At 44.5% G+C, this 24,417-nt stretch overlaps 1 protein-coding gene across 3 annotated transcripts in view; it reads left to right on the top strand.

The window, feature by feature from the left end:
* LOC308234980 (zinc finger protein 350-like) overlaps positions 1 to 24,404 on the top strand; it is a 38,910-nt gene extending 14,506 nt beyond the window's left edge. Inside the window, exons 1-4 of one of the 3 annotated variants that reach the window (XM_080643523.1) lie at positions 8,948 to 9,007; positions 16,712 to 16,874; positions 17,152 to 17,247; positions 21,503 to 24,404. In XM_080643523.1, coding sequence (XP_080499649.1) covers positions 16,733 to 16,874; positions 17,152 to 17,247; positions 21,503 to 22,740 — 1,476 coding nt within the window. In that variant the 5' untranslated portion in view covers positions 8,948 to 9,007; positions 16,712 to 16,732 and the 3' untranslated portion in view covers positions 22,741 to 24,404. Of the gene's footprint in view, positions 1 to 8,947; positions 9,008 to 15,671; positions 16,217 to 16,711; positions 16,875 to 17,151; positions 17,248 to 21,502 lie in introns of those variants that run through there. The other 2 variants (XM_080643524.1, XM_080643525.1) reach the window with 2 other exon arrangements.
* The last annotated feature ends 13 nt before the right edge of the window (positions 24,405 to 24,417 follow it).

Raw genomic sequence — 24,417 nt, 5'->3', positions numbered from 1 at the left:
GAGAGTTCACACAGGAGAAAGGCCTTATCAGTGCAGTGAATGTGGGAAATCTTTTATCGCTAGCACTCACCTTCATCGTCATCAGAGAGTTCACACTGGAGAAAGGCCTTATGATTGCAGCGAATGTAGGAAATCATTTACTTGGAAAGTTAACCTTTGTCGTCATCAGAGAGTTCACACTGGTGAAAGACCTTATGTGTGCAATGAATGTGGAAAATCTTTTACTGATAGCAATGGCCTGCGTTGTCATCAGAGATTTCACACAGGAGAAAGGCCTTATGAGTGCAGTGAATGTGGGAAGTCTTTTATCACTAGCTCTCGCCTTCATCAACATCAGAAAGTTCACACTGGTAAAAGGCCTTATGAGTGCAGTGAATGTGGGAAGTCTTTTGCCAGTAGCACTGGCTTCCATTATCATCAAAGTGTTCACACTGGAGAAAGGCCTTATGAATGTGGTGAGTGTGGGAAATCATTTACTTGGAAAGTTACCCTTCATCGTCATCAGAGAGTTCACACTGGTGAAAGACCTTATATTTGCAATGAATGTGGGAAGTCTTATACCTCTTGCAGTGGCCTCCGTTGCCATCAGAGAGTTCACACTGGAGAAACGCCTTATGAGTGCAGTGAATGTGGGAAATCATTTACTTGGAAAGTTACCCTTCATCGTCATCAGAGAGTTCACACTGGTGAAAGACCTTATGTTTGCAATGAATGTGGGAAGTCTTATACCTCTCGCAGTGGCCTCCGTTGCCATCAGAGAGTTCACACTGGAGAAACGCCTTATGAATGCAGTGAATGTGGGAAGTCTTTTGCCAGTATCACTGGCTTCCATTATCATCAGAAAGTTCACAAGGGAGAAAGGCCTTATGAGTGTCGTGAATGTGGGAAATCTTTTACCAGGTTCTATACCCTTCGTTGCCATCAGAGAGTTCACACTGGAGAAAGGCCTTATGAGTGCAGTGAATGTGGAAAATCTTTTGCTGTGACCTATGGCCTTCGTTCTCATCAGAGAATTCACACTAGAGAAAGGCTTTATGTGTGTAGTTAATATGGGAAATCTTTTAGGCAAAGTTCTAACCTGACTCCACACATAAGAATTCACATTGGAGGAAGGTCTTACATACTCAGGAAATGTAGAGTTTTTTAGTTCACTCCTAAAAATAATGTAGTAAACTCCGAAGCCCCACTTGTCTGAATTGAATCTCACACATTCAATCATCAACAGTAGGAAGATTCCCAATATATTTTACTTTTGTGAAAAGCATGTGTGTGTATGTTGCACTTAATGTTTTTATTGATTTCAGAGAGGAAGAGTGAGGGAGACAAAGATAGATACATCAATGATGAGAGAGAATCACTGATCGGCTGCCTACTGCATGCCCATACTGGAGATTGAGCTTGCAAGCTAGGCTTGTACCCTGAGTGGAAACCGAATTGAGTCCTCCTGGTTCATATGGTGTCGTTCAACCATTGAACCACACCAGCCCGGCATGTATGTTTACAATTTGTAATTTACACAGGTGTCTTCCCAAATCTATGTTGCTACATAATATTTTTAAATTTATTTATTCATTTTTAATATATTTTTATTGATTTTAGAGAGGAAGAGAGAGAGAGAGAGAAACATCAATGAGAGAGAATCATTGATCAGCTGCCTCCTGCACTCCTCATACTGGGGATCGAGCCCACAACCCGGACATGTGCCCTTGGCCGGAATCGAACCCAGGACCCCCTAGTCCACAGGCCAATGCTCTATCCACTGAGCCATACCAGCCAGGGCAATTTTTTTTTTTTTTTACAACTATCTCCTGTCACCCGGATGACAACACGTGTAGATCCTTTTAAAAAAAATTTTTTTTTTTAATTTCATAGAGAAAGGGAGAAGAGATCAGGAGTGACAGATGGAAACAGCAATGAGGAAAGAGAATCATTGATTGTCTGCCTCCCGCATGCCCCCAACTGGGGATCAAGCCTGAAATAGGGGCATGTGCCCTGACTCCGGTTCAAATCGTGACCTCTTGGTTGATTCGTAGGTTGAAGCTCAACCACTGAGCTACATCGGCTGGGCTGTCACTACATGTTTCTGTTGCTGTTCCACCTACAAGGTATGCACAGATTGTGTCAATCACCATCCTCATGTGCTCAGGAAAGTTAACTGTTCTCTGATTTGTTTGAGAAAATTGGGAGCAGCCTGAGCTTGTAGGAGGTCTTATTTCCTTTCACTCTGACTAGTTTCCATATGGACCTGACTCAGTGTTGTCCCCAGAGAACATCACCTGAGTTCAGCGAGCAGCTTACAAAATAACTTTTTCCCAGGGGCAGACTTTTTCTAAATAACAGTGATGAATTTTTTGAGTGGTCAATTCACTGATTCAAGAACTGCCAGGCTCTTATCCCTTTGGTTGTAAAATAGTGAAGGACTTTCTAAGTCTTCTTTAATCTTGGGTGTTCTATTTATTGTCTGTGGTAGATTATAAACAGACTAGAGGCTCGGTGCACGAATTCGTGCACGGGGGGGGTCCAGCAGTCCCGCCCCCGATCAGGGTCGGGGGGGGGGCTGATAGGGGGTGGGACTGGGTAGGAGGAGGGGAGGTTGGCCGGCCGGCCCCACCCCCTAGTCGAACTCCTGGTTGAACTCCCAGTCGAGGGGACAATTTGCATATTAGCCTTTTATTATATAGGATTTGGATACTATAAGCATGTGAACAACTTTATGGGCAGCTCAAACTTTCTCTGCCTGTGAGAGAATGACATGGTGCAGAAATTAGCTCAGCACTTTAGGCCAGATGTGCATTGCCGTGCTATTTTCCTGGGAAAGACTGGGCTCTCCAGTCCTCATGTTAAGCCTGATGCTATGAGTTTTAGGAGAGTTTCAGGAGATCACTCCAAAGAGTGGTTAGCTGTGACAACCTCAGATCCTTCTGGAAGGGACACAAATTATTGTCCATGTTTGCAGGGGAATCTCTTGCCCAGGTCTTACAAAGGGTTATTCGCCCTAATGTCCAAAATTCCTTGGAGGACCATAGGGATTAGGGCAGCCATGATCACTGCAGAAACACTGGCCTACCTGGTGTTGGAAAAGATTGCTGCCAGCTGGATGGAATGAGCCTCTTGTAAACCTACATCCAGAAATGTTCCGAGGAAAAGACGGCAGGGTGGCATGTACACAAATCTGTGATCCTCTAAGCATGTTTTCTGTGGATGCAGTCATCGTCATTGAAAATAATCTAAAGGTTCTGTGCATTCCAGGATGTCTTGTGACCCAGTGAGCATTCCCGCTGGTTTGGGTGAAAGTCTTCATTGTTCACTGTCACTGAGGAAGGTCTCTTTCACAGGGCATGAGAATGTGGACTGACTTTCAATTTGTCAAATCTATTTTCCAAAAAAAGTTGGATATGCAAACTTCTTTTACCTTTAACCAATTTTAAAACGTTTTAATTTTTAATAAATGACATATGTCAAATATAATATTTGAGAAGTCTTCACATATGGAATTAAGTGAATCCATCACCATAGTCAATATTGACCATATATGTCACTGAATTTGCTGCATGTTCTTTTTGAATCTCTCTGCCCCTCACAGCTTTCCAAGTAACCATTGATTTACATTCCATTTTAATAGATACCTTTGTAATTTCTAAATTTTACATGATGGGAATGACAGTATTTTTTCTGCTTTTGTTTACATTGTATAAATCTTTTATATATATATATATATATATATATATATATATATATATATATATATTATTGATTTTTTACAGAGAGGAAGGGAGAGAGAGAGTTAGAAACATTGATGAGCCGAAACCGGTTTGGCTCAGTGGATAGAACGTCAGCCTGCGGACTGAAGGGTCCCAGGTTCAATCCCGGTCAAGGGCATGTACCTTGGTTGCGGGCACGTCCCCAGTAGGGGGTGTGCAGGAGGCAGCTGATCGATGTTTCTCTCTCATCGATGTTTCTAACTCTCTATCCCTCTCCCTTCCTCTCTGTAGAAACATTGATGAGAGAGAAACATCAATCAGCTGCCTCCTGCACACCCCCTACTGGGGATGTGCCCGCAACCAAGGTACATGCCCTTGACCGGAACTGAACCTGGGACCCTCGAGTCCACAGGCCAACGCTCTATCCACTGAGCCTAACCGGTCAGGGCTGTATAAATCTTTAGAGATTTATTAATGATACATTAGTAGCTCATCTTTTGGTGGAGAAATATTTTTACCTTCAAATATATCATAATTAGTTTCTTCATTTGATATGGTTGTTTTTGACTATTTAAAATAAGTGTTCTACAAACTTTCCCGTATAATTTTTTAGGTGGATATGTTTCACTTACCCTTGTCAATAACTCAGCACATAGTCTTAAGTTGTAGGGTAGGTGAATGTTTAACTTATAGAGATTTGCAAGTTGTGATCAAAACTGATGGACCTGTTTGCATTTCTCCAGCAGTGTATGAGGGATTCAGTTCCTTCACACACTAGAGAATAGTTGGTTTGGTCAATGTTTTTTTTTATTTAAATATCTCTTAACACTTTGTCATGCTACCATGCTGTTGTTTTATTGCTTTCTCCTAAGGATTTACAGTGAGTCCTTCCTGGGGTGTGTTCTTGCTACCTCTGTATCTCTGTTAAAATGTTTGGTCGTAGGTTCTGCCTAATCTGCTGTGAGTTTTGGCTGTTTAACATAAGGAGAGGGAAACAACCAAGATGGAAGTTGGAATTTCATGTGGTGCCTTTTTGGCTTGATGGAATAAAGGCTTTTTGAATTGGAATGATATGTTTGCTTTTTTTCTTGGTCCGCACAATGCAATGGACACTTTTGATTTTAATCTGCACTACTAACATTCTCCATCACGTTCACAAGTCTCGTCCTTTGGTAATGCGATAAACCCTTGCTTGGTAGAGCTCTCCATTTTCTTGGTCTCCTGTCATAGGGGTTCTTGGGTTGGAACAGGTCTCTCAGGAGGACCAGATGGCATCAGGGTGGGCAGGGTGTTTTAGGGTCCCAAAGCCAGTGCAGAGGGAAACGGGGGGCAGTGATCAGAGTCCCCGTGCCCTGGCTTAGGCATTTTGGATTTGATTCCAAGATTCCCGAATATCATTGGGACTCTCAGGGAAATGACCCCTTCCTCTGGTTCTTTCATTATTCAAATTACAATTTTTTTTTTTTATCCTGACCTGAGGATATTTTTCCATTGATTTTTAGGGAGAGTGGAAGAGAGGGAAAGACAGAAATCTCAAAGTGAGCATGAAACATCGATTGGTTGCCTCCTGCAGGAGCCTGGACAAGGGTCCTGCAATCGAGATAAGTGTTCTTGACCAGAATCAAACCCAGGACCCTTCAGTCTGCAGGACAATACTCTATTCACAGAACCAAAGCCGCTAGGGTCAAATTCTTATTTTCTTAATCCAGTATTTCTTGGTACCTTTTTTCTTGTATGTCCCAGACATCTCCATTTCATTTTTCTTTAAATCCTCATCTGAGAATGTGGTTAGAGAGAGAAAGGCAGAGAGCCATAGCTACATCAGTGCAAGAAACACCAATCGGCTGCCTCCTGTACTCACCCCAACCACACTGAACCCGTAACCTAGGCACATGCCCTGACTGGCAACCCTTTGGTGTATGGAAGGATGCTCCAACCAACTGTGCCACCTGGCCAGCTCCATGTACTTTTGGTTTGTTTGTTTTCATAGAAACGTAGGTTTATTTCGATAGAGACATGCTGAATTCAAAGGGCTGGAATAAATGAGTCATCGTTAACATAAAATAATAGAACATTTTAATAAAAATTAATATTTTTCTTGAACATTAATTTACCAGACACTGAGTAACTGCACAAATTAATGAGCATAATGCAAACCTATTTTTCTTGTTCTCCGAATGTGAAATATTTCCTGTTGCGCACACCAAACAAGCCAGTACAAGACTAACAACGTGGCAATCAGCTGCTAAAATATTCGCTGCTGCCCTGGCTGGTTTGGCTCAGTGGATAGAGCGTCAGCCTGCGGACTCAGGGGTCCCGGGTTTGATTCCGGTCAAGGGCATGTACCTTGGTTGCGGGCACATCCCCCGTAGGGGGTGTGCAGGAGGCAGCTGATTGATGTTTCTCTCACATCAATGTTTCTGGCTCTCTGTCCCTTTCCCTTCCTCTCTGTAAAAAACCAATAAAATATATTTTTTAAAAAAATTAAAATATTCGCTGCTGGTATTAGTGGAGAGAAATGGTACGCCTGTGCGTAAGGCATGTAAAGGAAATGAATGCAACACAATTATAGTAATCAGTCATTAGCAAATGTTGTTCATTATTAATAACTAGTGGCCCGGTGCATGAAATTGTACACATGGCGGGGGGCGGGGGTGTCCCTCAGCCGTTCTGCACCCTCTGCAATCTAGGAACCCTTGGGGGATGTCTGACTCACAATCTGGGACCGTTGGCTCCTAACCACTCGCCTGCCTGATAGCCCCTAACAGCTTCTGCCTGCCAGCCCAATCACCTCCTAACCGCTCCCCTGCCAGCTGATCTTGCCTAACTTCTCTCCTACCTGCCCACAACTGCCCTCCCCTGCTGCGACCGGCCTCCTCCACTGGGCCCCACCTCCACTGTGCGTGCGGCCATCTTGTGATGATGTCGCAGGTGAGGGCCACCTAGGCTTTTATTAGTATAGAGTATGTATAACAGGATATTGTAAAAATTAAGTTATGAAATTTTTATTAAAACGTTTCTTATGTGCAGGCAATTCGGGGTGGCAAACTAGGTCTGTGCCATCAAACCTGCATTCTCCATGTACTTTTAATTTTAGTTATTTTAAGTCTTGCAATTGTACTTGGTGCTGTTTTGTTTTGTTTTTTAATTCATACCCTATACATTTTGTAGTATATAATTGCAATTCATTTTAAGAGCTTTATAGCCATAATTTGTATATAACATTTATGTACTATTATTCAACATGCTGATTTATATTTTTTTATTTTTTTAAATATATTTTTATTGATTTCTGATGCCCAGAAACATCAATGATGAGAATCATTGATTGGCTGCCTCCTGAACGTCCCCCACAGGTGATAGAGCCTGCAACACAGGTATGTGCCCTTGACCGGAATCGAACCCGGGACCTTTCAGTCCGCAGGCCGATGCTCTATCCACCGAGCCAAACCGGTTTCGGCTATTTTATTGATTTTTTACAGAGAGGAAGGGAGAGGGATAAAGAGCTAGAAACATCAATCAGCTGCCTCTGCACACCCCCCACTGGGGATGTACCTGCAACCAAGGTACATGCCCTTGACCGGAATCGAACCTGGGACCCTTAAGTCTGCAGGCCAACGCTCTATCCACTGAGCCAAACCGGTTAGGGCCATCATTAATGTTTTTATCTCTCCCTCTCCCTTCCTCTCTGAAATCAATAAAAATATATTTAAAATATGTATATATTTTAATATATAAATAAATACATTTTTAAAAAGTGAGTCATAGCAGGTAAAAATGTTTTAGAGTGGTTTTCTAGGGCAACAGATCCCAGAAAAAAGTACCATTCGTTGAAATAGATGCACCACTCATTTTTTTTTTAATTTTATTAATTTTTTACAGAGAGGAGGAGAGAGAAAGGGAGAGTTAGAAACATCGATGAGAAAGAAACATCCATTAGCTGCCTCCTGCACATCTCCTACTGGGGATGTGCCCGCAACCAAGGTACATTTTGCCCTTCACCAAAATCGAACCTGGGACCTTTCAGTCTGCAGACTGATGCTCTATCCACTGAGCCAAACCGGTCAGGGCTAAATCTTTTACTTTTCTTTTTCTTTTTTTTCTCCCCCGCTCCCCATCTTTTACTTTTCTTAAAAATCATTTCCTGCAAGAAATTTTCCGCCAGAAGCTTCCCGTTGCTGACCACTTACCAAATGTGTGATCTTTTCTCTTTGCAGGATTTCTTTTTTTATTTTAATTAGATACTTTTTAAAAAAATTTTTTTTATTGATTTTAGAGAGAGAGGGAGGATAGAGAGAAACATCAAGGAGAGACATCGCTCAACTGCCTCCTGCACTGCCCCCTACTGGGATTCAGCCCACAACTTGGGCGTGTGCCCTGATCAGGAATCTAACCATATAAGAAAATTTCTCAATTTTTTTTTAAAGTTTTATTTATACAAACTAAAATAAAGGCAGTGACCCCATGACTTCTTCTTTTTTTTTTTTTTAAATATATTTTATTGATATTTTACAGAGAGGAAGGGAGAGGGATAGAGAGCGAGAAACATCAATGAGAGAGAAACATCGATCAGCTGCCTCCTGCACACCTCCCACTGGGGATGTGCCTGCAGCCAAGGTACATGCCCTTGACCGGAATCGAACCTGGGACCCTTCAGTCCGCAGGCCGACGCCCTATCCACTGAGCCAAACCGGTTTCGGCCATGACTTCTTTTTTTAAAAAAATATATTTTATTGATTTTTTTACAGAGAGGAAGAGAGAGGGATAGAGAGTTAGAAACATCGATCAGCTGCCTCCTGCACACCCCCCACTGGGGCTGTGCCCGCAACCAAGGTACATGCCCTTGACCGGAATCAAACTTGGGACCCATCAGTCCGCAGGCCGGCGCTCTATCCACTGAGCCAAACCGGTTAGGGCCCCATGACTTCTTTGCCCAGCCTGCCAAACAATATTTAATTCGCTCTGTATTTTCCTTGAGAAGCTCAAATCTCTGGAAATACACTCATTTTCCACACGAGCACGAGTGCCAGGGGAGGAGATGATCTCGGGTGCTTCTCACCTTCCAGCCTTCCGTGGCTGCTGGTTCCAAACTTGGGGCTTTGCCTTCTGTACGGCAGCCGGGCCTCCCAACATGGCGGCCCCGGGGCGGCGCCGCGAACGGGAGCGGACATACTGCCTCAGAGGGGACGGCGGAAATCGCTCGGTTTCTTCAAATGCCTCAGGTCCTCCTCGGCCACCATAGTGACGAAAGACCTGGGCGACGATTCCAGAATCTGAATCCGTTCGCGGGGTGTAAGGTTCAGCAGGTCAGTGTGCTCTTCTTGTCCTTTGAAGTTTTTTTTTTTAGGAAAAAAGTTTTGTCTCCATTGAAGTTTGCTCTCAGAGGTTACGTGACACAGGGTGGAAGCGGTGCGGCTGGACCCGTGGGATTCGCGGCGGGGGTGGGGTGCGGGGAGCGCCAAGGTGTTCGGGAGGAAGCAGGTGTGACGCTCCTGCCTGCGGTTGGGGTGCCTTTGGGGTCATCGGCGACTCGGGGTCGGTAGAGATCAACGACAGGGTCCCGACTGTCAGGGCCTTTGCGGGTCTCCGTGAGGGACGCGGGTGGCATTTCGGATGATGGCGGAGTCAGGTTGCGGTTCGGGGTTTCCCTGGGGCTCAGTGACGTGGGGGCCGGCGTGGATGCCGTCGCGTGAGGGCGTCTGGCCCAGGATTCGGAATAATAACGGGCGTGTGATCAGAGTCCCGGGAGGCGGAAGCTGTGGTCGCCCGGGCCCCCGGGCTGGTGGGCGGGTTGAGGTTCCGACCTCGGCTGCTGGGAGGGGACGGAACCCCCGGCTGGAGCAGAAGGCAGTTTCCCGGCTGGGAATGAACGAGTGCTGTTGGCAGGTGGGCTGGTTATGGACAGCGCTGCTGTGAAGTCCTTGTACGGGTGTTCCGGTTCCGATGTGCCCTTATTAGGGGGGTGTGTAGCTTAGATGTAAACCTCAGAGAAGGCGGCAGAGCCCAGGAAGTAGTGAGAAAAAGCCCTGTTTTTAGCTCATTGTCCAGGGGCTGGCTCACAGCAGCGGAGAGACGAACCCAGCCTCGCCCATGGGTCACTCGTCCTTTGTGGCCGCTTTTGAGCTACAAGCGCAGAACTGAGTCCTGTGACGGAGACCTGTGGTCCTCAAAGCTGAAAATAAGTGGCTATCCCTTGGCAGAAAATGTTCGCCAACATCTGCTATCTCTCTCTCTCTCTCTTTTTCTTTTTTGGCTAACAGAATCTCCATTTTATTGAGTATGCATCCCTCTGCTAAGGTAACCAGTATCCCTGTGTATTAATTAAGTCCTGCTTCATTCATCTTTGTCCACCGTGGTGGTTGCAGTTCCCATCGCTAGTGATTGATTTAAATAATTCATTGAATCACTTTTTCCAAGTTTTTTTTAAAATATATTCTATTGATTTTTTTACAGAGAGGAAGGGAGAGGGATGGAGAGTTAGAAACATCGATGAGAGGGAAACATCGATCAGCTGCCTCCTGCACACCTCCCACTGGGGATGTGCCCGCAACCAAGGTACATGCCCTTGACCGGAATTGAACCTGGGACCCTTCAGTCCGCAGGCCGACACTCTATCCACTGAGCCAAACCGGTTAGGGCTATATATATTTCTTTATTGATTTCAGAGAGGAAGGGAGAATGAGAGACAGAAATATCAGAGAGAATCATTGGTCGGTTGCCTCCTGCATGCCCCCTACTGGGGATTGAGCCCGCAAACCAGGCATGTGCCCTTGGCCAGAATCGAACCCGCGACCCTTCACTCCACAGGCTGACGCTCTGAGCCAAACTGGCTAGGGCACTTCTTCCAAGTTTGATAAAGTACTGTCTCAATATAACCTTAATTTTCTGCCCTACTTTCTCATGTTTATAATTTACTAGAGGCCCGATGCACAAAATTCATGCAAGGGCCTTGGCCCCACCACCGCCCCTGTGGCTGGCTCTGCCTCATCCGCACCACTGGCTTCGTCCACGTCCGGACTAATTGGCATATTACGCTCTTATCATTAAAGATTCTTTCCTCAAAGCATTGGCTCTTCAATACAATATAGGAAATCAGGGTTCTGGTGGAAATCTGTGTCCTGTTGCCTACCCAGAAAATTCACCTGCTACAGTGACAGGAGTTAGCAGTTTCTATGAGTTTAGGTTAATAAAATTATGATTCATCCAGGATTTCAAATTTAATGGCATAAAAATGTTTATAGTAATGCCAGGTGGGCATGGCTCAGTGGTTAAGCATGGACCTATGAACCACGAGGTCAGGGTTCGATTCCCGGTCAAGGGCACATGCCCAGGTTGCAGGCTTCATCCCCAGTGTGGGCCGTGCAGGAAGCAACCAATCAATGATTCTCTCTGATGTTTCTGTCTCTCTCCCTCTCCCTTCCTTTCTGAAGTCAATAAAAATATATTTTAAGAACTGTTTATAGTATCGTTTAAGACTAAAAATATGTCTTTTGCCCTAGTGGGTTTGGCTCAGTGGATAGAGTGTGGGCCCTCAGACTGAAGGCTTGCCATTTCAATTTTGGTCATTGGCACATACCTGGGTTGCAGGCTCAATCCCTGGCCCTGGTCCATTCAATGTCTCTCCCCTTCCCTTCCACTCTCTCTAAAAATCAATGGAAAAATACCCTCTGGTGAGGATTAACAACAACAAAAAGTCTTAATGTGATTTATGTCTCCCATTAATTCCTTATATATTTGGCACCAATTTTCTTTAGATCCATCTTAATACAAATGCATGTGTTTTATTGGTCTTTTTAAAAGACAAGCTTTTGAGGCCTAGCCGGTTAGGCTCAGTGGATAGAGCGTTGGCCTGCCGACTGACGGGTCCCAGGTTCGATTCTGGACAAGGGCACATGCCAGGTTTTCGGGCTCCATCCCCAGTAGGGGGCGTGCAGGAGGCAGCCAATCAATGATTCTCTCTCATCATTGATATTTCTATCTCCTTCCTCTCTGAAAATAACAAAAAATATATTTTTCAAAATCTAAAATAAAAAAGACAAGCTTTTGGTATCATTGAGCTCTTCCATTGATTTGTTAATTTAAAAGATCTACAACTTAGTATAAAAGCAATATTTATACATGTGTGTATTGTTCACATATATGTAAACAATGTGTAAATATGTCATGTATGTATATTATATGTACAACAGGTGACCTATTTTACACATATGTGAAATATAGTAGATTATGTGTATAAACAATCATTGCCCCAGGTCAAGGAACAGAAGACTGCCAGCACCAGTGTTGTTCTGTGAGCCCCATTCTAATTCTGTTGCATCCTCACACGCCCAGGTATTTACCACCTGCTCTTCATACCAAGCTCTTTAATGCTAGTCTTCATACTTTTATCATATAATTAATCGTACCTAATCTTTTTTTTTAATATATTTTATTGATTTTTTACAGAGAGGAAGGGAGACAGATAGAGAGTTAGAAACATCGATAAGAAAGAAACATCGATCAGCTGCCTCCTGCACACTCTCTACTGGGGATGTGCCTGCAACCAAGGTACATGCCCTTGACCAGAATCGAACCTGGGACCCTTCAGTCCGCAGGCCGACGCTCTATCCACTGAGCCAAACCGGTTAGGGCTAATCATTTTTTTCTTTATCATCACCCGAGGGTATTTTTCCATTGATTTTAGAGAAAGGGAAAGACAGAGAGAAACACATTGATTGGTTGCCTCCTGCACGAGCCTAGACCAGGGCCAAGGCCAGGGAGGAGCCTGCAATCAAGGTAGGTGCCCTTGACCAGAATCCAACCTAGGACCCTTCGGTCCACAAGCCAGTGCTAGGGCCATGCCTGATCTTTATAATTATTTAGTTGTGCCTGTTTTCAACTTATCAACCAATCATACATCATGAATTTTTTTAGATGTTAGGCTTCTTATACTCAGTATATAGATATGCTTTTTGTTGGTTGGTTGTTGGGGTTTTCTTTTGCTCTGTAACAGGGTCGGGCAATTTTATTCTGTAATGTTTACACAGTAAATATTTAAGGAGTTGCAAGCCGCAGAAGGTCTCTCACTTATAATTCACAAAATGTGTATTTGTTCAGGAACGCGTCCCCGCCCCCCCGTGCCTTTCCCTTCCCCTCTTCCCTCCTGGCCAGTTCCCTTTGCCTTTCTCTCCTAAGCTCCAAGGGCCCTTCTTTTGCCTCTATGACTTGTTTCCTGAGCTTATGCAGGTGAACTGGTTCACTTCTACTCCTCTGTAAATTTCTAAATAAACATTCTCACCCTAGCCAGTTTGGCACAGTGGATAGAGTGTCAGCCTGCGGACTGACCAGTCTCGGGTTCGATTCCGGTCAAGGGCACATGCCTGGGTTGCAGGCTCGATCCCCCATGGGGGTGTGCAGGAGGCAGCCAATCAGTGATTCTCTCTCATCATTGATATTTCTCTCTCCCTCTCCCTTCTTCTCTGAAATCAATAAAAATATATTTAAAAATAAACAATCTCTTATAACCTGAAAAAATACTAACAAAATAAAATATAAAAACATAATAAGCATTTTTAGTTTGCAATCTGGGCCAAGGTGGTATTTTCCCCATAGCATGCCATAGTTTGAGTGTGTGGAAGTTTTTCCTACTGTTAATTGAACTTGTATTGTTTGCAGTCTGTATTGTTAGTAATACTGCTGCCATGAAAATTCATGTACATGTTTTCTGGTTCAAAAGTGCCGTTATTTTTTTTGGTGGGGGGAGAAAATAGATTAGATGAATACCTCAGAGTGAAAATGCTGTGTCTTAGGGTGTGTGTGTAACTTCAGTCTAAATAGATTATGCAAAAAATGTTTTCCAAAGTCATTGTACCCTTTACATTTCCTCCAGCGACTATAATTAGCTCTATCGTGCGCTTTATGTGGCCTGTTTAAAATATCTTTCAATAACTTGTTGAGAAATTTTCCTGTATCTTCAAGTTTTATTGATGTACCTCTCCCATTGAGATTGAGAGTTGTCCTCCAAAATGATTTTCTTAAATATGTTTGTTTTTATTTCAGAGAGAGGAAGGGATAGTGGGATGGAGATGGAAACATCAGTGATGAGAGAGAATCATTGATCTGCTGCCTCCTGCATGCCCACCACTGGGAATCAGGCCGGGAACCCGGGCATGTGCCCTGAGCAGGAATCGAACCTGCAATCCTTTGGCGCCTGGGACAACACTCATCCCAAGGAGCCACACCAGCCAGGGCATATGCTTTGTTTAAACCAATCATCTATGTGCATTGTACTTGTCCCATTGTTCTCCTTTCTGTATATTGTTTATTTTTAATTTTTTTGCCTTATTTTAGATGATTTTTTAAAAATATGTATTGATTTTTATTATTTAAAAAATATATCTTATTGACTTTTTACAGAGAGGAAGGGAGAGGGATAGAGAGTGAGAAACATTGATGAGAGAGAAACATCTATCAGCTGCCTCCTGCACACCCCCTACTGGGGATGTGCCCGCAACCAAGGCACATGCCCTTGACTGGAATCGAACCTGGGACCCTTCAGTCTGCAGGTCGACGCTCTATCCACTGAGCCAAATCAGCTAGGGCAGCTGGGGGACTGAGGCAACTGGGCTCCGGAGGCAGGCGTGCGGAGTAGCCGGACCCGCCTGGGGTGCGGGTCCAGCTGTGCCATACACCTGCTGCCCTGGCAGTACTGGGGACTGGGCGCCACCATCATGTGGCTGTGGGCGCCGCCATCCTTGAGGGCATGGCAGTCGATTCGCATATTCCCTCCTTATTGGCTGTGGGCGCTGCCATCTTTGTGAGGGCATGATGGTTAATTAACATATTCCCTCTGGATTAGATAGGATGGAGGAATATATATATATATTCTTGCCCTAGCTGGTTTGGCTCAGTGGATAGAGCGTCAGCCTGCAGACTAAAGGGTTCTGGGTTTGATTCTGCTCAACTGCACATGCTGGGGTTGCAGGCTCTATTTCCAGTAGGAGTGTGCAGAAGGTGGCCGATCAATGATTCTCTATCACCATTGATGTTTCTATCTCTTCCTTCTTTGAAATCAATAAAAATATATTTAAAAATAATAACCCTATTTAATAAAAGGGTTATATGCAAATTAACCATCATTTCATCACAAAGATGGCGGCGCCCAGTCCTCAGCCCTACTGGAGTCCCCAGTTCCCGGGGGGCGGACACTGAGAGCAGGCAGTATGAGCGGTCTGGCGGACTGCTTGCTTGTTCGCCCCGGCGATGAGGGAAGTGTTCTGCGCCCGGCCACGGATGGGCCTCTGGGCCATGGAGAGCCTCTGGGCAGCGGGTGCGGAGCGGCCAGGCCCGCAGAGAGCTACTGGCGCACAGATTCATACGCAGGGCTACTAGTAATGAAAAATAAAATAAAATAAAATAAAATAATAATATATATATATATATATATATATATATATATATATATATATATTCTTAATGATTTCAGAGAGGAAAAGAGAGGGAGAGAGAGAGAGAGAAACATCAGTGATGAGAGAGAACCACTGATAGGCCACCTCCTGCACAGCCCCTACTAGGTCAACACTCAACCCCTGAGCCACACCAGCTCGGCGATCTGTGAACTTTTATATATATTTAAAACCTCCTAAGTTGCCGAAACCGGTTTGGCTCAGTGGATAGAGTGTCGGCCTGTGGACTGAAAGGTCCCGGATTCGATTCCGGTCAAGGGCATGTACCTTGGTTGCAGGCACATCCTCAGTGGGAGGTGTGCAGGAGGCAGCTGATCGATGTTTCTCTCTCATCGATGTTTCTAGCTCTCTATCCCCCTCCCTTCCTCTCTGTGAAATATCAATAAAATATATTTAAAAAAAAAAAAAAAAAAAAACCTCCTAAGTTGTTAACATTTTTGCTTATGAGACACAGCTGAGGGCTTGCCCAGTGCACTGGTTTTCCGCCTGAAATGTGAGCAGAGATGTTTGAAGAGGCATCTGAGCACACAGCTTTCAAGGGAAACAGTGCCCAGACCCTCTCCTTCCCCAGGCTCTGCTGTGTTAGTGATTTTCCTGACGCTCACCTGCTCCTGAGGCCTGGGGCGGGCATGGATGTCACTTCCCAGGTCTCCGGTGACACTCACCCCACTTAACCTCCACAGGATAAAGGGGTGCCTCCTCACAGGTGGAACCTAAGTCTCTCTTGGCCAGAGGAATACATACTTCCCGACACCATTTGAAGGGACACTAGCGATCCTGTGGCCTTGTGTGAGGGGAGTGCTCAGAGCAGGGTAGCGTCGGGGCCCAGAGGAAATGTCCCACCCGTGGGGTTCTCTCCTCCGTCCACAGGCCTGACTCCCCACGAGCAATAGAACCTTGTGAAGCAGGAGGACGCTGCGGGGTTGGGTATCAGCATTTCCGTGACGCCCCTGACTGCAGGCGGATTTCTGTGCAGAAATACAGAGCAGACCCCGACACACAAAGGCAGGGCCTCGCCCTTGCAGCTCTTCTCAGAGAGCAGAAGGAAATGCGCCAGGCTCAGGGGACTGGGTTTGTTTTATCCTTCCCTTTCTTCATTAATGGATGTCTAGAGGCCTATAAAAACCACCTCTGTGTATCTGAAAAGTGTGTGTGTGTGTGTGTGTGTGTGTGTGTGTGTACATATATATAGATATATACTGTACATATATATATATTTTGTCTTTCAAATATATGAATGTGGTGTTTCTAGTGTAACAAGAACAATTCTGCTTGGTCACATTATAGAAACTTCTAACTGGATGAAAGCATGGATGACTGAATACTCAATTTCAAAATATAAGATGGGCAAAAGTAGATTTATAGTTGTGTATACCTGATACAGAGTTAATTCTGGTATTGTTTATTAATTATTGTCTTATTTCTGTAAACCTACTTTTGTCCCGCCTTGCATTTTACTACGCATGTGATCACTGAATTGTATACTAAATTAAAATCCCACTCGCTATATAATTGCAGCTTCTAAAGTGAGCAGAAAAACTAACATTTCTTCCATATCATCTAAAGGACATCACGCCATTACACAGCATGGAATTGTCAGAGGGATCCCTGACATTTCACGATGTGGCCGTGGACTTCACCTGGGAGGAGTGGCAGCTCCTGGGCCCCGAGCAGAAGGACCTGTACAGGGACGTGATGGTGGAGACCTACAGCCACCTGGTGTCAGTGGGTGAGGACAGTTCCCCGTGTCAGTCAGATGGTCCTCAGTCTGTGGCCTTTCCATCCTCAGCTTCTGAAAGCTCTGGCATGTCTGGTTTTCTGAAGTGGTAGATGAATCTTAGTTTTCTGTCTGGCCCCAGAGAGGAATATTCTCCCTTCTCCTGAGAGAATACCTTTACTGTCTAAATGTGAAAATTGTTTAGTCTTTAAATATTATATGCTGTAGTCTGCATGGACCTCGAGTCCTATTCAGTGTATCTAAGGCTTCTATCATTCCCCACTAACAGGTTGTGAGGCCAGCAACCCCGATGTACTCTCCAAGTTGGATCACGGAGAAGCACCATGGACAGTGGCAGGTGAACTCCGCTGTGGAACCCATTCTGGTGAGTGAGAACCAGCGTAGGGGGGCTGTGGAAATCACATTCTATGCTCAGAGAAGGGGCTAGAGGTGAAGGGATTTGAGGATAGGTGAGCAGTGCCTCAGTGTATGTCCTTCCCAGTGGGAGAGAGACCCCTTTCTGTCTGTAGGAGTTCAGAGAAAAATAGATCCCTTATCTCTTCTGGGATTTGACTCACCTTTCTCTTCACCTTCATTTTTCGTTGTATGGTCCATTTATAAAATATATATTTTTATTTATTTGGTGTTTTTTAAGAGAGAAAGAAGGGAGAGTGAAAGAGATAGAAACATCAGTGATGAGAGAGAATAATTGATTGGCTGCCTCTTGCACGCTCCACAATGGGAATTGAGCCTGCAACCCAGGCATGTGCCCTGACTGTGAATCGAACCGTGACCTGATTCACAGGTCATTGCTCAATCACTGAGCCATGCCAGCCAGACATGGTTCTTTTTTTTTTTTTCAAGATTCTCAAATTTTCTCCTTCTTCCTACCCTTCCAACCTCCCCTGATATGAGACTGCACTGACCTTCAGTGAGAAAAGTGTGTTCACTCTCTTCTAAGCACTGCTCCTTTCTGCCCCTGCTGATGTTGATGGCCTTCCTAATGTGCGGAATTGTTGAACTCTGGAATTAGTAAAGCTTTTTAAAAGTTCCCTCTGACGACTGTATAGAAAATAGACAGTAGCAGGTGGGAGTCAGGCAGGAATGTCATGGAGTAAGCTATGGCAAAACATGATGGTGGAAGGGTGAGTGTGGGTCAGACCCTGGAGACGTTTTTTATAGCAGGTGAATAAAAATTTTTTTCCCATTTTTTAAAAATTTTAGTGTTCTAGGCACATGAGATTTGGCATGTAGTTCAATATGGGCTATGAGAGGGAGAAACGGATGAAGGGTGATGGAAAGGATCTTGTGATGAGACTTGCTGTAAGGAATATGAAGGCAGCATAACTGAGTGTGAATTTTTAGCCTTGGCACTGGTTTTAGGAATAAGCAGTCTTGGATAAGGGGCATTAGAGCAGGTAGGTGAGGGATTTCCCAAAGTAAAACTGCAAAGGTCAAAGGCCTGAGGCAGGAGTATGTCTGAAGAACCTTAGGAAGCCTGTTTGGGAAGAGCAGAGAGGACCAGACTGCAGAGAAGGTCAGCGAGGCAGGGGCCAGGGATCACCTAAGACAGTGGTCGGCAAACCGCGGCTCGCAAGCCACATGCGGATCTCTGGCCCCTTGAGTGTGGCTCTTCCACAAAATACCACGGCCTGGGCAAGTCTATTTTGAAGAAGTGGCGTTAGAAGAAGTTTAAGTTTAAAAAATTTGGCTCTCAAAAGAAATTTCAATCGTTGTACTGATGATATTTGGCTCTGTTGACTAATGAGTTTGCCGACCACTGCCTTTCTTTTGAGAGCCGGAAACCGACTTCTGCGCATGGGCCACGATGTTTCAATTGCACTGTACGTGCGTGCCCGCACCTGGTATTTTGTGGAAGAGCCACACTCAAGGGGCGAAAGAGCCACATGTGGCTTGCGAGCCGCAGTTTGCCGACCACTGACCTAAGGGCTTTCCAAGGAAATGTCAAAACCTTGGCCCTAACCAGTTTGGCTCAATGGATAAAGCGTCGGCCTGCAGACTGAAAGGTCCCAGGTTCGATTCTGGTCAAGGGCATGTACCTTGGTTGCGGGCACATCCCCAGTGGGAGGTGTGCAGGAGGCAGCTGATCGATGTTTCTCTCTCATTGATGTTTCTAGCTCTCTATCCCTCTCCCTTTCTCTCTGTGAAATATCAATAAAATATATTTAAAAAACAAAACAAAACAAAAAACCTTCAAAGGTTTTGCACTGGGAGTGATTAGAGCATTGACCCTCGCTCTGAAGGGTTTCGAGTTGGATTCCTGCTCAAGGGCACATACTTAGCTTGCGGGTTTGATACCTGTTCCTGGTCAAGTTGTGTTTAGGACACAACCAACTAATGTGTCTCCCTCACATCAATGTTTCTCTCTCCCCACCCTGGTCCCTCCTTCCCTCACTTCCTCTATCTCTTAAAAAAAAATCAGTTGATAAAATATTCTCCAGTAAGGATTAAGAAACACAAAAAGAACCTTTATTTAATTCCAACTGAGATGATAACTTACTAGGGACTTGCCCTGACCGTTTTGGCTCAGTGGATAGAGCATCGGCCTGCAGACTCAAGGGTCCCAGGTTCAATTCCAGTCAAGGGCATGTACCTTGGTTGCGGGCACATCCCCAGTGGGGGGTGTGCAGGAGGCAGCTGATTGATGTTTCTAACTCTCTATACCTCTCCCTTCCTCTCTGTAAAAAAATCAATAAAATACATTTAAAAAAAAAACTTACTAGCCGAAACCAGTTTGGCTCAGTGGATAGAGCATCGGCCTGCGGACTGAAAGGTCCCGGGTTCGATTCCGGTCAAGGGCATGTACCTTGGTTGCGGGCACATCCCCAGTGGGAGGTGTGCAGGAGGCAGCTGATCGATGTTTCTCTCTCATCAATGTTTCTAGCTCTCTATCCCTCTCCCTTCCTCTCTGTGAAATATCAATAAAATATATTAAAAAAAAAAAAAAACTTACTAGGGACTTGTGAGTAGAGGACTATCTCCTTATCTGTCTATCTATATATATAAAAAGCTAATATGCAAATTGTCCCCTTGGGAGTTTGATTGCTGACTGTGATGTGTGCTGAACACTAGGGGCGGCACGGAACCAAGGAAGGCCCTGGCCAGCAGTCGGGGAAGAGAGGCCCCAGTCAGCAGTCAGAAGGCCCCAATTAACCCTGATCACTGCCAGGTCTAGGTTCCCTACACGTTCACGAATTTCATGCACCAGGCCTCTGGTTGTGATATAATTTATGTGGAAAGATCACTTTGGCTGCTGGACGGAAAACAGATGGTCGCTGACAGGGGGGAACAGGGTAGGCAGGCAGAAGGCTACTGCTGTAGTCTGAAAGAGGGACTTGCTTCCACGTGTGGAAGGGGTGTTAGTCCAGTTCTGGGCACATTCATAGGGGAGGACGTGCGGATTTATCACGGAGGTAGATGCTGTGTGTGAGCGAGAATAACAGATGAAGGGTGATGCTGAGAAGTTTTGTTCTGGTTACAGGGAAGAGTGGCGTTCTCATTTACATTAATGGAAAGGAGATATAGAGAAGGATTTGGGTTGCAAAATCAGGGGTTCTGTTCTGGAGAGTGTTAGTCACAGGTCTAGGACCTTTCTGTTGTGTTATTATCTTATTCCTGCCGTACAGGAATGGCACACTAATGGACCCACAGCGAGTCCTGGCCTCTTCTGAAATGTAGCTTGTTTTCCTCCACCTCTCTCCATCTCTATCCATCTCCACTGTGCCTTCCCACCGTTTTCACAACCTGTAGCTGTTTCTCACAGATGTCTTTGCCCTTTAAGTGTCTTCACCAAACTGCAGTGTAGGCCCCCTGTACGTGAGGACTGTGTTTGTGTGTCCCCAACATAGGACCCTGTTGGTACACAGTGGTCAGCAGTGAGGAATGTCGAAGGAGTGAGTCTATCCCTCTCCAATTTGGTTAAGGTGGCCCTTTTCTATGTGTCTGCTGATCCCATAAATTGCCTCTATTTTATATTCTGCATGTTGGTCATGACCTTAGGAAGTAGACAAATCTGTATTTATTTTTTATTTATTTATTTTTAAGATCTATTTTATTGATTTTTTACAGAGAGGAAGGGAAAGGAATAGAGAGTTAGAAACATCAATCGGCTGCCTCCTGCACACCTCCTACTGGGGATGTGCCCGCAACCAAGATACATGCCCTTGACCGGAATCGAACCTGGGACATTTCAGTCTGCAGACCAACACTCTATCCACTGAGCCAAACTGGTTAGGGCCAAATCTGTATTTCATCATGGTGAATTATGGAATCTATTTTTACACTCAACTTTCACCTATTCTTTATATTACTGTGTTTTCCAAAGAACATTGAACATGGAATTTTGTAACAAATATATTTTTATTGATTTCAGAAAGGAAAGCAGAGGGAGAGAGAGATATAAACATCAATGATGAGAGAGAATCACTAATTGGCTGCCTCCAGCACACCCCCTACTGGGGATTGAACCCTCACTAGGAATCAAATCATAACCTCCTGGTTCAAAGGTCAACGCTCAACCACTTAGCCAAGCCAGCTGGGCTGAAGGTATCAGGATAATTTTTCATTACTTTTCTTCCAATTCAAATGTTGGATGAGTTCATTGTTCTGTTCTTTCCTAGAAATCTGGAAACGTGATGATCATCTGCCAGAACATTTACAAAATGAAAGCCTAGACCAGTGGCATCAATGTAACACATGTGAAAATGCTGCCCATGAGAGCACAAACCATTCTCTGTTACGACAAAAACATATGTTTGACTCACATGAGAAAAGTATGAAATCAGATTTATCTTTACTTAACCAGAGAAGAAACTATGGAATCACCTTGTGTACTGAGCTTTCTGAAGTTAGAAAATCCTGTCTCCAAGCCAACAGTGAACAATTTCAGGCTGAAGTGAAATTTCACGAAAGCCAAAAACTCATCAGTACTGAGTCCCAACTCATCAAACCGCAGAAAAGAGAGAAGGCTCACATAATGGGTGACTATGGGAAAGCCTTCAAAAAGAGGTCTTGTCTCACTGATCATCAGATCATTGATACACATGAGAAGCCACGTCAGTGTATTGAGTACGGGGAAGCGTTCACAATCATCATGCTCACTGAACAGCAGAGAATACACACGAGAGAGAAACCCTTCATATGCAGTAACTGTGGAAAAGGCTTCCTCCAGAATCGTGACCTCATTGTACATAGGCGAATTCACAGAGGGCCAAAACCCTGTATCTGCAGCGAATGTGGAAAAGGCTTTGTGAATAAGAGCAATCTCACTGTACATAAGCGAATTCACACGGGGGAGAAACCTTACGTATGCAACGAATGTGGAAAAGGCTTCATCCAGAAGGGCGATCTCATAGCACATCAGAGATTTCACACAGGAAAGACGCCCTTTGTGTGCAGTGAGTGTGGAAAATTCTTTTCCTGGTCCTCAAGTCTCATTAAACATGAAAGAATTCACACTGGAGAGAAACCCTATTCCTGTGACACGTGTGGGAAAGCTTTTGCCTACATGTCAACCCTTGTGTCACATAAAAAAAGACACCCAAGAGCAAAACGTGGTGGTCCAGTCAAGGCCATACGTCCTCGCTTAGAGAGTCCCAGCTCATCACAGACCAGTGTTGTCCTGCAGGAGATAAACTCTCTTAATACAGTGACTACGCAGTTGCCTTCTGTGGTCCCTCAGACAGTATTAAACATCACTGGGCCTCTAGCAAACAGGAATGTAGTCAGCGTGGCCCAGCCTGTGGTCAGAGGTGCGCCCTCAGGAGGATTTGCACAGGACAGCAACCTTCTGAATGCAGTGAGTGTGGTCTCACCGTCAGTGATCAATTACATGTTCCTTTATGTCACAGGAAAATAATAGGAGACATTCTGTGTGAAAGATTCTAGTTCAGATTTTTATTGAAAATTACATCCTGAGAGAAATTGTATAAATGCTGAAACTGGGAAGTTGTGAGAGTCTTGTGCTGTAAAATATTTGCATTGATACTAAGGCATACTCAGGTCTTAACCTAAACACATACATCAATTAATCTATTGTGTCAATTGAAGGAATAAAAGAAGCTATGTGCATGTAATTCAATTTTTAAAACAAATGTAATTTGTATCTGAAATGTTGGTATGAGTGAAATGGGCCTGGTCTCAGTTTGTTCTTATTGCTATAAGACAATACCATAGCCTGGGAGGTATATAGAAGCAGAAATGTATTTAAATATAACTCGTTCTGTAAGTTATATTCTTGCCTATCACTATGTTGTACACTTGAAGCTAATATAATCCTATCTAGTAAAAGAGTAATATGCAAATTGACCATCACTCCAACACACCAGATGGCTGCCCCCATGTGGACACAAGATGGCCAGCAGGGCAGGGCAGTTGGGAGGGACCAGGCCTGCAAGGGAGGGCAGTTGAGGGTGACCAGGCCGGCAGGGGAGGGCAGTTAGCGGTGACCAGGCCTGCAGGGGAGGGCAGTTAGGGGCAATCAGGCTGGCAGGGGAGTGGTTAGGGGGTGATCAGGCTGGCAGGCAGAAGCGGTTAGGGGCAATCAGGAAGGCAGGCAGGTGAGCAGTTGGAAGCCCGCAGTCCTGGATTGTGAGAGGAATGTCCCAGATTGGAGAGGGTGCAGGCTGGGCTGAGGGACACACACCCCCGTGCACGAATTTCATGCACCGGGCCTCTACTGCTATACATAAACTTTAAATGGAGCCTTCATGAACTATAAGCAAACTAAACAAAATGCAAACTACCAGGGTATGTGGAACAAAGAACTTACTCCCATATGGGTTTATTTGTGCCTGTAAGAGAAAGTTCATAAGTTAGGGGACAGTTTCAATGTACTGAGCACTTTGTATAAAATATTATTAAAATATTTTCCAAGCCTGTTGGTGTGGCTCAGTGGTTGAACATCGACCTATGAACCAGGAGGTCAGGGTTGGATTGCCGGTCAGGGCACATGCGTCCTTTCCAGGGTCAATCACCAGTAGTGGTTGTGCAGGAGGCAGCTGAATAGATTCTCTCCCATCACTGTTATTTATATCTCCTTCTCCCTTCTTTTCTGAAATCATTAAAAATATTTTTTCAAAAATATATGTTCACCCTAACAGTTTTGGCTCAGTGCATAGAGTGTCAACCTGTGGACTGAAAGGTCCCAGGTTTGATTCAGGTCAAGGGCATTCACCTGGGTTGCGGACACATCCCCAGTAGGAAGTGTGCAGGAGGCAGCTGATTGATGTTTCTCTCTCATCGATATTCCTAACTCTCTGTTCCTCTCCTTTCCTCTATGTAATAAATCAATAAAATATATTTTTAAAAATACATTAAAAATATACATTCTAGGAGTGGTATGTGATAAATTGTTGTATTCAGTGCTTAAGAGTCAAGAAATAACCAACCTCAAATCTTTTTAGTATACCCACCTTCAAAAATTACAAAGCATCTGTAACAATTTTCTCTGCCATTCCTCAAATGAATCAGTAAAAAAGGTAGAATCTCAAAATAGAACTGATATTACACAAGATAATTTATTTTCCCTCAATAA

Source organism: Plecotus auritus (genome assembly GCF_963455305.1).
Source record: "Plecotus auritus genome assembly, chromosome: 10".
Classification (NCBI taxonomy): domain Eukaryota; kingdom Metazoa; phylum Chordata; class Mammalia; order Chiroptera; family Vespertilionidae; genus Plecotus; species Plecotus auritus.
The sequence above is the reverse complement of the archived record's forward strand: the minus strand, read 5'-3'. Positions and strand labels throughout refer to the sequence as shown.